At 41.2% G+C, this 14129-nt stretch overlaps 1 protein-coding gene across 1 annotated transcript; it reads left to right on the top strand.

Moving 5' to 3' along the window:
- Window positions 1–9862: 9862 nt before the first annotated feature.
- On the top strand, window positions 9863–14129 carry LOC146173360 (uncharacterized). Its single transcript, XM_084585177.1, has 4 exons — window positions 9863–10027; window positions 12052–12144; window positions 13774–13900; window positions 14089–14129. Exons 1-4 carry the CDS (start codon window positions 9890–9892, stop codon window positions 14127–14129), a joined length of 399 nt encoding a protein of 132 aa, XP_084441303.1. The 5' UTR covers window positions 9863–9889.

The following is a 14129-nucleotide window of genomic DNA, read 5'->3' as shown; positions in this document are numbered from 1 at the left end:
ATATGATGAATAAGATTAGTATGAGATTATATGAGATTTTTATGAGTTTAGTACGAGTTTAGTGTGAGAATTTGTATGAGGTTATTGTGGCTCATAGGGTTTTTTCACTAAGGAATTTTACCTTTAATTTTCCTCTTGATAGCAACAGCAGCAGCCGATTTATGGAGCGCCTGTGGAGCTTAAATTGAGCCAAATTGGTGCGCATTTTTTATGATCAATCGAGGCAAACTGTTGTTCAAATTGTTTTGACCTTTTAGATGTTATGCAAAAACCGTCCAATAGCGGCAGCGCGAGGGCAAAATCTTGTTAAAGGTTCATATGGAGATTATATCTCTAAAGAAAGGAAAGTCATTTTTCAAATACTTTGAATAAACAGTTCTAGTTCTTCCTCTTGCATCGAATTATCCCTGATTAAAAAAGAAAGAAATGCAAAATCGTCTGAAAGCCGCAGCTGGCAGATATCGAGCGAAACGCAAACCATTTTTAAATAAAATTGTCACTAGAAGCGCTGGAAATAATTTTCGTTTCAAGGAAACGCTTAATGGGAAACCGCATCTATAATTACTTAACTAATTAACGTTCTAAATGCATATATTCTAATTTCCTGAATAAATGCCTCCGAAACTAACAGAGGGAATTGTCATGAGATCCGGTTTTGGTGGAGTTTTTATATACGTGGCATGGAAACAAAGCCTTCAGTTAGGTTGTGTAGAAGTAGTGATAATTATCTATGGTAGGAAATTGAGTTTTTACGTCAATCATAGCCACTTTAGAAGGTATGCGACGTTAACAATTACGTCAGAGACCTCATTTTCCAATGGCCATTTTTGTCAACGTTATGCACGCTGAAAGGGGTTTACCATAAGAAATGTGTTCGCAATAATTGCTGAAGCTTTGCTGAACCGTACGTAAATCATATGTAATATACCCAGAAAGATAAGTATTCGGGAAAGATAGGAAATCCTGCTTGATTTTAATGAAAGGATAAACCGCCCAACTAGATTGTAATAATTAAGATATTGCGAACATATAAGGTTTCAAAAATATTTACTTCGCCAGCTTGGCTTGTACACAGTGTAGACAGGGCTCTTTTCTGAAGTAAAAACAAATTATGGAAATTGATTTTATTGCAGGTACCCCATACTAGAATACAAAACATTAGATGGAAGTAAACAAGAACAAAATACATTTGTTTCCTAACCTGTTGTGGAAGTAGACGCTTAATATGATATATCACACAAGTACCTTTGGCTATTATCATTCTAATGAAATTTACGTGATGTATACATCCTAGATCCCTAAGGAAATACGTAGCAGGAAATCGGAAACCATGAACTTGTTCAATTCTCTAAGTCTTATTTAATGAGACAATCTATTCGTTTTTTTTTTATGGGATAGCATAAACTTTGCATTTTTAACGTTCAGTTGAAGCTTGCTCACAGAAAGCCAAAATATTAACTCGAAGCCAGGCTTTAGATTGCTTCTCAAACACTTTAAGATTAGAGTCGGAAAACAAAAGACAATCTTATCACTTACATACATCATAAGATTAAGAGTTAATGGATTGTGGACATCTTGACAATGTCATTAATGCGTAAAATAAATAAATAATGTCCCGGAATTTAACTTTAAGGAACATCAAGATGTATCTTACGAGAACTGGATTTACACCATGTATCTGAGTATACTGGGTATGGGAAGTTAGATATATCTCCAAAAGTGAATTTGCTGCTCCACGAATGCAGTAAGTCATCAATTCGTAAAGTAGTATTGAACGTTTCACGGAATCAAAGACTTTGAAAAATCTGAGAATATTCCAACAGAAAAAAGCTTCTTTTCGAAATTACTATATATAGATCCTTTAATATCTAACAATGCTGTCAGGCTTTAGTTACCTGCCTGGAAGCCGGAATGTTGGCTACAAATTAGATGTTTAGCTTGCAGGTAGTTATATATCTACTTAAAGTGGATAAATATGCTACTTAAAAAAAAAAAAAGAGGCAATATTGAAATTGGACGATAATCGTTCTGTCATTTTGGTTGCTTCCTTTAAATATTGCGGTAACACGCACAGCATTTAATTTGGTGGGGAGTGCGCCAGTTAGCAGCATTCTTATAAAGACATGCGTAAGGGCACAAGCATATCTTCGTCAACTTACTCATTTCCAGCTGCGAACGTGTTCCTAAGAGTATTAGTGATAGAAACGACTTTCTCTATTATGGTAGGGGACAAAAATATAGAACCGGTACTGCGAAAGGGCAAGTATAAATCTATAGTCCAAATTTTGTTAGTGCTAACAGGGACATGGTACGCTCCTGCCACCTAAAAGTGTTCATTAAGTGTATTTGCAAATAACACTCAGGCATAATTTTCACTGTTAATACTGAGCTCATAAGGAAGGTCATATTTTTGGTCCCAATGTTTGCAATAATACTTTGTCAGAGTAGTTTAAAATGGCTTAACATGGACGAGAGCTTATTAATATAGAGTACAAATTTAGCCTTTTTTATAAATCTGAGTTGAATTTGTTTCGAAACTTCTTAAACACTAATAAATTATCCCGGGTTCTCATTTAAAAAAACAACAAAAAAACATTTTATTCTTTAGTCAATACATTGCAAGAGCGCTTCTGTCATCTATTCTTTTATAGCCTTCCTAGGCTTTTTATAGTTTTGATTTGGAGTTTCAGCGCTATAAACTTCTAGCAGTTTTTAATTAATACTTCGCAGGCTCGGGTCGAGTCCGCTTCACGGTATACATATCCCATTCAATTGTAGACATAAAATGACAAAATTTGGCGATACTTCTATTATTATGAACTTTCCGCATGCGTGGAGAATATTCATTTTCATCTTCTTTGTAAAAAGTAGAGAACATCAAGTGATCACTAATCACAGATGAGAAAACACCAGATAGACTGCAATCAGGTGGGAAATTAATGAAAAGCAAGTCGATCAATGTTTCGGAGTGCTGTGATATTCGGGTAGGCAATTCAATAACATTGTCACAACTGCTAGACGACATCACTGCATTTAATTTGAGCATGAGAGGGTTAGTTTTCATAAAGTTAATATTGAAATTAATTAACAAAATAATGCACCCCTTAATCTGCTTTGCGAACTTCAAGCAAGAGTAAATCTACCAAAGCAGTTATCTCAATCAACTTAATGGGGGGGGGGGGGGGGGGGGATACACAGCTATTACGGGGATGCCCACCATTTCAGAGACGGTTTTGAACATTCACGTCACCACCACGTTTTTCATCTGCGAATATGAAAATTGGTTTGTAACCAGCAAAAGTTATTACATTCGAATCTAAGCTAAACCATGTTTCTGTGAAAGCGATAAGGTCAAAGTTAAAATTTATGTAATTGGGCTTCTATTTGTACCGACTCGTTGGTTAGGCTGTGTCAGTTCAAATGATAAAGAGACAGCGTGACGCGCGAATGTATTTATGCTGCTCAGCCTCGCAGCTGCATGCACTTAAGAAATCTTACCAATGTCTTCCTCACAAGCGATTCTCACGGTTTGTGTCCTTACTTGCTTCAGAGCATAAACCTTTCTCTCATTCGCGTAGTTAATATCCTTAGCCTTCGTTTTAGCTAGCCACAGCAACTTCTTGTTGAAAGCAGTCAAGTTGTGAAACAATCCAATGTCGTCTTCGCATTCTTTCCGCTTTGAAAGCCAGTTTGCTTTTGTGGATCGATTGGCAAAACGGATCAAGACTACAGGTACTTTGTACGATTCCGAAGGAAGGCGATGTAACCCTTCAATGTCGCATCTTCCAAGTGATGAGAAATCAAACTTCATAGCAAGGCTTGTTGACTTTGCCCAGCAAATTCTCTCCATCTGTTACAGGCAGTCCATGAATTTAGATATTTTGGCGTCATTCATTTCCTGACGCAGTTTCCATATTACCTTTCTATTCTGGCTTCTTTCAATGTCGTCTACTCTCTTGCTTAGCACTTCCTTGTCATGCCTACTGGACACTTCTAGTAATTTATTGTAGGTGTCCGCGACATGTTTTGGACGGACAATTCAACGTTAGAGACTGTTTCCTTAAGGAATGTTGGGTCGTCAACTTTTGCTGTGAGATTGGTTAATGTTAGACTGATCTTATCAAGCTGTTTCTTAATGTGGTAGAAGACGCTTTACTGTTGTGAGACGCTGGTGATCGGCAAGTCAGGCATTTCAGATATTTTCTTTATTCAGCAATGTTTGCTTTAAAACTCCGCTCCCCAGTTACTGTGCAGTTCACGATATGAAACCTTTGACAGCAATCTGCACAGGTAAAAAAAATCCTCGCCGTCTTCAATCTCCACATAGCATGTAGAACAACGGTCAAAATTAACAAGCGACATTTGAGCGACACAGTTCGCACACCATGACACTATAGTGTGATGGCAGCGACGGTCACTGGCAGCAAAAAGAAAAAAAAACATAACCTGCAAATTAAAAACAGTTGTTTCAAAGCCCTTCAGTAGCACATGCTTTTGATACCCTGCCCGATGTATGAAGGATGTCGATGGTTTTCATGGGTTTATATGCAACAGCAAAGGGACGTAAATCCACGCGATGACCAGCACGGTATGCAGCTTCACGTAGTGCGTCCAGCGAAGCTAGCGGATTGCAAATTGCACTTGATGCGGTTATGTTGCCATGGAACGCTAGCGAAGAAAGTTCAAATTCAAAACAGTTGTTTCAGAGTCCTTGAGTAGCACATACCACCCCCACTGCTGGCCGATGTATGTTCCAGTGACATTTGTCACTTTTGAGATATTGGTGGCGTTCATGCACGATTAGCGTTGAAGTATAGATACAACTCGAGTTTACGAAGTGGAAATAGATGGTTAAAAACGTAGCGCGACGTGGATAGACGTACGCAGCTCAAATTTTACAAACGGTTAAACATTCACTTAAAATACCCAACTTTCGTTACTGGCCCGAAAAGAGGAGTTGTCGTATGAAGAATGCTCTGCAAGGATTACATCAACAGAATTCTTTTTCAACGTTAGGAAATGTTTTATGCACGCACAACCAAACCAAGCATACTTTTAAACTTGCCAGCCACTTTATAGACTGGATCACGTACTTGTATTCGTGGTGTGGTACATTTACTCGGCCAACGCGCACTGTGTTAAAATATGCTGTCATATTATATTAACTGAGTGACGAAATGTGCATTATATTTCGTGACCCGACAAATACATTAAAATGCAGCTTTGCTTTCAGGAATTTCTTACCGCTTCGGAGGCAAGTAATTTATGTAGTATTGTCTGAATGTCAACGACTCGGGAAGCGAAAGGAACATTGAGCACGTTCGATCTTATCGCAAGTGCGTTGTAGCAACTGTCGGCGTTTAAATCTTAAAAAGAAGTTTGCAGAGTAGAAAAAAATATAAACGTGCAGAAACATATGTCTCCTTCTTTCGACACTATGCATGCATTAGACATTCACTTAGCGCACCAAACGTGGTAGTCGTCATTTCGCTAACACTTGTTTGTGCTCGAATGCACCAGTGCTGGAGTGCAAGGACGCTGTGCCAAAGCTCCAATATTTTCGCATTGAATTTGTTAAAATTCCTTGTGTAACAGTAACCGCCACGTCTTACAAGCGATTTCTACATTCCGCCAAAGCGCTGGCACGCTGAGAATGCTTGATGCCGGTAGAAGAGGTTTCATCGTGAAGATCACGTACTGCGCATTTTTCCTATTCAAGCTGTGCGCCGGAGGACTATTCCCAGGTAAATGTACATCGTTTGTATCTCTGTCAGACGAGCAAGTCTAACGACACTTCCAACGAGTGACACTCGCCTTTAATGTCATTCGCATAGTGTCACACGATGAACTTTATTGACACTCGCTACTCAACGCACTCGGCGCCAAGTAAGTTTGGCGAACTCGCTACACCCTTTCCGGCAGGCGAGTATGTATAGTCTCGACAGCAGGGCATCCACATGTTATTTATATATTTTTTGAGAACTACAATGTTTTGACGTTGTTATTCTAATTTCATGAGCGTTTCTTTCAATAGGCACCAGATTTAAGCTGTCAGCAATTAGAAACAATGCGCACACTTGAACATCTACTCTCGCTCTCAGAGCTTGCGCAAAGGCGAAGGCGTTCGTCTGCTGCTGCGCTTTGATGGTTTGCGCATGACATATTAGGACTCAGTTTAAAGTTGCATCAGTGTAGTTGGAGTTATTTTTCAGTATCTAGACACTCTTCAGACTACACTGCAGCAGTTCGCTCAAACGACGGCTAGAGGCAGAACCGCTTTGCCTCCCGCAAGCCGCCCGCACCTGTACAGCGCGTCCTTGCTGTCACCGGCGCCAAAACAAACCGTGCTGGAATTTATCTTTCTCGTAAATAGTAAGCCCTGGAGTATAGCACTGTCAAGAATGAATCTTTTTGGTGATCTTTGAGCCGTACAGAGTCGCTATAGTAGGAGTAATAGATGCGATAGAAGCAATTTTTGCTCACAATTTCATAGTCGTACCACCGGTGCGGCTCGGCTCACCTGATCAGCTTGTACACGCCTACACTATAGTTCCGCTGCTGTCTTCGTCGAATTGAATCGCACCTTCCTCTTATTATCAGATAGTAATTCCTCTTATTATCAGATAGTAAAGTTGCGAGCCTTCCACGGATCTTCTTCATTTGTACATACCATGATCTTCTTCTTTCTTTTGTACATACCATCGGCATCGTCCCGCGGCGCCGGCTCCAGCACGCGCCTGGGTTCACCATCAGATTAAAACGCTGACACGGCGTACCTTGCCTGCCGTCACGACTTTGGCGTCTCGACCTGGCCTTCTTTCACAAAGTTGACAATAAGGCAATGCCACACGTAAGCCATATATGCTACTATGATTAGTCAGGTTCTTTGATGGCAGTATTGAAGCTTACAGGATCACTGATGAGGGATGATTCCAGTTGTGAACAGTGCTTACCAAGAATGACTCATGAAACGTAGTTGTGCGGCCACGCGGCTATTAAGCTGGCGATACGAGAGAACCGCTGGCTGATGCTTCGAAGCAAAACATATTAGACTTGGACGACTACGGAGGAGCGCACGGCCAAGTGCTACTTGCCCCGCTCGCTCTGCGGCTACGGGCGCTCACGGGTGGCTTTACTAATGGAGTCCGGTGCTGCAAACGCTGCGAAATGTTTACCTAGTTTCATGATGTGTCAGGGACCACACCTATTTAGACGTTGTGTTCAACGACACACCAAGCAAACGCTGCGAAGACGTGACAATGCTGCCGTACGTGGGTGCTGCACCACTGGAGAGCTGAGGCTGCATAGAAGCGCCATCGAACAGGCACAGGACACTGCCTATTATTATGTGTTGATTTCTTGGGAAAAATGCACGCTGCTCTGATACAGACCAGCTCGTACACTTTTCGCACTGAACACCGTGGTGACCCCACTTCGTACGTGGCGCTAATTCTCGGTTAACGAGGCAAACCAAAGTCGTAAAGCTAGGTTCTCAATAACCGCGGTTAGCGGTGAAACTATATAGAATAAACGCGTGCGCTTTTGCATGCCAACAGCAGTAACCGGATTTGCAAAAAGAGTGGTGAAGCACATGCCCGTGTAAAATCGCAATAATTTTTTTTCAAGCCTATTTATTCAAATGCACAAATAAACTTTGAACATTAGCTTGGGGTAACTGTGCTTGCGATAAAGTTTCATTTTAAAGTATTTATGAGGAAACAAATTAATTTCAGTAGAGGGCTGCAGCATCCGTATCGGCACTGCTGTCATTTCAAAATGGCACTTGTTTTTGCCGTGTGACAACAAGCGCCGAAAGTGTCATGTGATTGTACTTCGTGGAAGTGCCACCAAACTTATTCGTGTGACAGGGGTATCCGAAGAAAAGATTAATTAGGTTGCCGTAGGAGACGTGGGTTTAATTGCGCACAAAAACGGTCATAAAATGGGCTTTCATAAACATTCCATTCGCAGTTAACATGTAAGACTCTAGTTACGTTCAGTTTTATTCGCCACGTTGCTTTCTTCAGATCACTACGTATTGATACTGAAAAACTTTCTGTAGCTTACACAGCATAAGCTTGAGGCAGCCAAATGATTTATTATTCGTAATATTCCTTTAGACACGACACGTTCCATCGGTTTTGTTTATTCGCTCATCAGTGGTTGCGGCCATTGGCATTTTGACCAACTCTTTTCGGTGCCTACCAAGCTTTCAATTTGAGAAAATGTCCGCCTTGCCCCATTTAGGCAATTAGGAAGGATTTCCTAATACTTTCATGCACTAACAAAAAAAGCTGAAATGTCCTCTCCAGGACTTGTTGTAGCAATGCTGGTTCTTCTAGGCATAAATTTTTTTTTAAAAAGAGTGAAAAACGTCTGCTAACTTAGTGATGGCTCAACGGAAGGGATGGGGTGAACTAACGTTATGCATGTGTCAAAAGTCACTCAGTACACTGCAGTGAGAGATTGGTTGCTTACATGCGCTCAATCACATTAGTGTCGATATATTTTACACCCCGGAAAATTATCTGTGAGATTTCAAAAGGGAAGTATTATTTTTTCTACAATCTACTGAAACCCTTTCATTAACAATGCACGCGACATCCATCAGCTTTCTGCGGAGACCATAACTTCTAATCAGTGTAGCACACTTTTCAGAAGATAAATAAATTACGACTGCGAGTCCTCTGTGCCAAGTAATTTACTCTCTGAGAAGAGTAACTGAGCACTTCCACAAAGGTGATCGTCCGCTACTGCGTTACGTCCCTTTCAAATGTTATTGCTGTAACATAAGGGTACTCGCACTATAAAGACCCAGCGTGGGCTGCTTGATGTTTCTTTGCACGATAATTTTTAATTCCCATTATTTTTCTATGTTGTGTTTTTCTTTTTAACTCGCTTTCTTGTTGAGAGGCGACCAGCAGCACGGAACACCCTCTGCAGCTATGCGCTGCAGAAATATTATGAGCTATGAACTACTTGAGCATTAGCATATACGCAAATCCCTCTAGCTGTGGCACTGGCTTCAACACGGCCCTTACATTGCGCCCTCTCTTGAGCTGTTTTCACGTCATCATGCCATGTGGGGAAGCTACAGAGCTGGTGGATGTGTTTCGATGCCATCTTTCTCGGGATGGAACTTCCATAGGAAACAGCAGCGTACCGACAGCAGTGACTATAATTACGTATGATTGTTCTACGCAGCCAATATTGTTGCTGCTTGCTATACAAAAGAAACCGACCAACACCGATCGCTGTTTTCGGAGTTGTGCCGTTAGTTACATCTTCTTCTCTGAAAAACGAAATAAACCGTTTAAGAGTAAACCAATACTGCAAAGAAGTAACTGATGCTCTCAGAACATTATCTTTATAAAATAAAGCGATTAATTAAAATGGCATGGGTAACGTTAAAAGACAGGAAGCGTAGCGTGCAGAGTGGGTCAGAGAAATAACTCAAGTTACCGACATTCTAGTAGAAATTAAGAAGAAATGGACATGGGCAGGACATGTAGTGCGAAGAGAGGATAACCGATGGTCGCCTAGGGTAACAAACTGGATTCCAAGGGAAGGAAAGCGTAGCAGGGGTTGGCAGAAAGTTAGGTGGGCGGATGAGGTTAAGAAGTTCGCAGGGGTCAAGTGGATGCAGCTAGCACAGAACCGGGTTAAGTGGAGAAATATGGGAGAGGCCTTCGCCCTGCACTGGGTATAGTCAGGCTGATGATGATGGTGACGACGATGATGATGATAATAAATTAAAAAGGTAGAAAAGTACATTTGATTACAAGTAATCAATTATAGCCCGTAATGAACAGCCCTGTCGCAAAGGATTGTGATCGATTTTATCACAGTCGATTGTCTCTTTTCAGGTGCACTAGTTTATCCAAAAATCATGGAAGGTAGAGCAGACGACAGATCCATGCTGCTTCTTGTTGAAGAAGGCTTTACAGTGTATCTAGACAAGAGTGACGTACTAGCTCAAGACTTCAACGTCACCATAGAAAACGACACTTACTCTGACACCGTAGTTGTAAGTGTTTAGTTTTTAGCCCTTACGGTGTATAACTAATGAAATCAGAGATATGCTCATGAAATAAATTACCAGGTAATAACCGCAGAGCGGGGGAAAGTTGGAGACACTTAAGCGTCGCCTTAAAGCTCATGACGCGAATGTGTTAATGGCTCTCGCATTCGGCTTAATTTGTGGACCGTCTTCCGCGTACATGTATTTTGCGATTGGCTTATCAGGTGACATACAATTGTGTTTCTCTTATCTCAAACATACTCTCCAGCACACTGTGTTAAGCTACCGTATTATATGAGGCTGGCCGACATAGAAATAACCATGCAGCACCATTGATTGGCCAATATTTGCACCGTATTAGAAATATGAGGTCCAACATAGTACCACTATTGGGTTGTTGTTAGTGCCGCCTGGGAAATCCCCACTTGAACCAAGCCATGCGAACTAGCGTCTAGCTCAGGACCCAAGCCTCCGGAAGATTAATATTCGCAGCTAAACCTCGCATCTCAAAGGATCTACCAGATGTGGCAGCTCCCGCCAACTCTATCACGTAATATCGTTTTGTGAAGTCGCAAAACTCTAATTTCAAATTTTGCCTGGCCATATCACCTGCCAGCTACCGTCGATGGATAATCGCACGATCGAGAACTTTTGTAAATATCTAACCAACAGTGGCCTTCGCTCCTTATTCTCACTTACTGCAACACCCCCTACCGACTACCAACGGAATGCCACTGACGCGATGCAAAAACTTTGCTGAAGCACACGCAACAAAAGAGCTGTAACATTGCGAAAAAGGCAGCAGCAACAAGAAATGGTCGTCAGATCGAATGCAGTAAGCATTGTTGAAGTGCCCAACCTGCGCAAAAAAAAAAAAAAAAAGAAAGCAGGATTCGTCTTAGCATGGTTGCGGCGTTGCTGTCACCTTTCCCACTGAAGAGATCGGACTGCGGTGCTACACTTTATAGTCGCTGACTGCGACGTCACAGTGCTCGTTAATAATAAGATTGGACAGTTCACAATATCGCTGTCGGGCGAAGGGGTGTTGAAGTCGGCGGCGGCCGAGCCATGACTATCTTCAGTTAGGAAGATAGGGAAGACCAGGCACGAGCTAGGTGGTGTTTGTATTAGTTGCTCCGGAATCGACGACGCATCCTGGACAGCCGAAAGGCAACCAGTAGTGGCAGCAAAGGCAAAGAGAATCTGCGTAGAAAGCAGAATTCGTCTTAGTGGCGTTCACTTTTGTTTAATCTGCAGTGTTTCTGTTCGGCGAACATTAAAAGCAAACAATCGATTTAATCGATTGCTGCAGTTTTCGTTGGAAGGAACGTTCGCGTCGAAAGATGTCCAGTTCTGCTAATCGCATTGCTCGAAGTCTTGAGAGCTGTGGATTGCTCTCCTTTTATATACCCTTATACAGTAAGCATCGAAACAGTGCGTAGTACTCATGCTTTCTTAAACATGAAAACACCAGGTTTTATTACCACCCAAAGTGAGATCTATAGCACAACTTTCAATTGTTTTTACTTATTTACTGTGCCAAGCTTTGTCATAACTTTTCTCTTCCGAAATTTGAATTTATTTATGTATTTTCGGCACCTCGAAGCGTCCTTGAATCGCCATAAAAGCTCAGGATCAGCCTTATTATCGGAATAGACCAGAAGTTTATCTTAAATTTTAGCACCTCAGATAGAGGTTTAAATAATTTTTTATTATTTCGGTCCACCTTGTGACTCTGTGTGCATACAAATATAGAACAATCAAACATAATTTTATGTTCCTTGAGCTGTCACCAATATTTTGTTTTCTTAAGTAACCTAAGCATGTGACAAAATTTTCTGGTTTCCCTTCTTTTTCACATGGATTGCTAAATGTTGTTTGGAAATCAAGGAACAGTGAGGCTTATGTAGATAAAGGCCTTGTTTGCTACAGAGCTACGCTTTGTGCGTAAACGTGTTGGCACTCTTTTAATGCGTAGAGAACAAACAAACTTGTATGATATTTTGTTTTTGTTTTTTCACACGAGACAGCTGGACGGAGGAGACCTACAGAAGGATTTGTACCACAGCAGCGACAACTACTCCTCCCTCGTTGTTCGTAGAAAACAAGGTGGTTTGGAAGTCGTAAGCATTCAAAATTAGTCTCATATCCACCAATTTGAACAACTTCTCTATCAGCAAATATTTGCAGAGAGTAAATCACTAGGGCTTTTTCTTGTTGCAATTCATATTATTTTTACCCGACAGTGGCAAAGGGCTAGTTCTATAAAAAAATTGGTTTTGAAATTGTCAACTTCGGCGTTGTATGCTTCGGCTCAGAGTCCCATATCGGAGGAGGTTGCAGGCTGTGGGACTCGCGGAGGACTTTACGCGGGTGTTTCTGCATATACGTAAAGCCTTGTAGTTGTGGATCCATCGGTTTTTAGCAAGTGGTTCGCCACAAATTTTGTATAAGATATTGAAAGTTCGGCGTTGCAGCGAAGACAGCATCTAGGCTTGGAGGTAGTGAAGTGTACCGTGAACGCAATCTGACCGAAAACTAAGAAAGAAGGCCGTTATGCACGTCAGCGTAGCGACGCTATATCCGGGATACGGAAGTCCCAACTTGGTTACCGCCTTCAAAGAGACAAAATGCACTGAGCATAAGATACGCTAGGTATGAAATATTTGCATTCCATCTTTTCCGACTTAGAGTTGCGAGGAATGCCAAATGTATGGGGGGAGTAGAAATAACAGTCTATGATCACTACTTAGAAACTGCGCTATTACAACTGTGGAAAGAGGGAAGTTGGTAAACAACGCAGAGCCAAACCAGCCGTAGAAGGAACCAGAAATGAATAAAAGAGGCACAATAGAAGTATTAAGTGAAATCCCACAACTCATCCCTGAGAAATCCTATGCATGATTACGTATGTGGTGTACCATAGGGGGCATTCAGGCCATGTGTGGTGGGAACTCTACGACAGCCCAATGAGCACTCCATCGTGACAAAAGAGAAAAAAAAACGAAAAAAGTAAACAAATGAATGAAAAAATAATAGAAAAGAAAGCAGTATATAGCAGAGAAAAGAAGAGTTGGAAAGGAGAAGGAGAGAAGGAAAAGCAGAAAAGGATGCAGTGAAAAGAAGGAAAAAAGTTAACATTAAAATTTTTTTGATTCGTTCCTTTCTTTTTTAATCTCTTGCACTAGTGCGATTTAACTAGGTAAATTTATTTGATATATCTCTTTTATTTACTGCTCTCCGGTGGTACTTGTGTACTACGAGGCATGTCCTTACGTCTTCGTTCATCGGAATCACTTACTAACTGCCAATCTAGACCCCTTGGCAGCAAAAGGCAATCAGGTTTTGCTTTACAGTCTGTTGAGCCATTTGTAGGATCCCAACGAACAGGCACTCCGTAAAACAAAGGACTGAACCAATACGTAACAAGCACATCGTCGCGCACTTTCTTCTACAGATTATTGGTGCCTGTGATGATTAACATGGAAAACAAATTTGTATCCATTTCATGCTTAACTCGACTACGTTTATTCAAGCTTAATTCTACACAATTGAGGGCAAAGGTATTTTAGAAGAAAAAGGAGTGATGTATGAGTAGAGCAATAGAGCCCCGGGCGAAATGTTAATTTCGAAAAAAAGAGACGTAGTTTTAAATCGAACGATTAATTCGATTATCAAGAGGAAAATTACGCTTTACTGCAAACGCACAAATATGCATGATATTGTACGATCACTTTCCCTGTTTTTTTCAGCAAGGAATTCTGAACGATGAACTGATAATAACACCAGTTTACACTTCTGTGCAATCTCCCGATGGGTCGCTGCTGCACAAGGTTTCCAAAATCGAAGAAAGAAGCCCCGAAGATTTGGCGTTTGAACGTAAGCGCACTTCCCGTTGAATGACTGCTTCGTACGAATAGGTCTGATCAACTGTTTGAACCAACCGATTGACCACCTGGCAGTGCTCTGGCATGAGGTTTTTTTGATGCTCAGTGCTACGTCTCTGTAAAGTCGTGCGTTCATAAACCTGTAAGTAATGTGTTGTGCAAATTTGAAACTTCTTTCAGCCAATTTGTACCCCTTCTTTCCCACGATCTCGCTGAAGTAA

Source organism: Amblyomma maculatum, chromosome 11, assembly GCF_055883805.1.
Source record: "Amblyomma maculatum isolate TAMU_Amacu chromosome 11, ASM5588380v1, whole genome shotgun sequence".
In the NCBI taxonomy this organism is placed as follows: domain Eukaryota; kingdom Metazoa; phylum Arthropoda; class Arachnida; order Ixodida; family Ixodidae; genus Amblyomma; species Amblyomma maculatum.
This window is presented reverse-complemented; position numbering and strand designations above follow the sequence as displayed.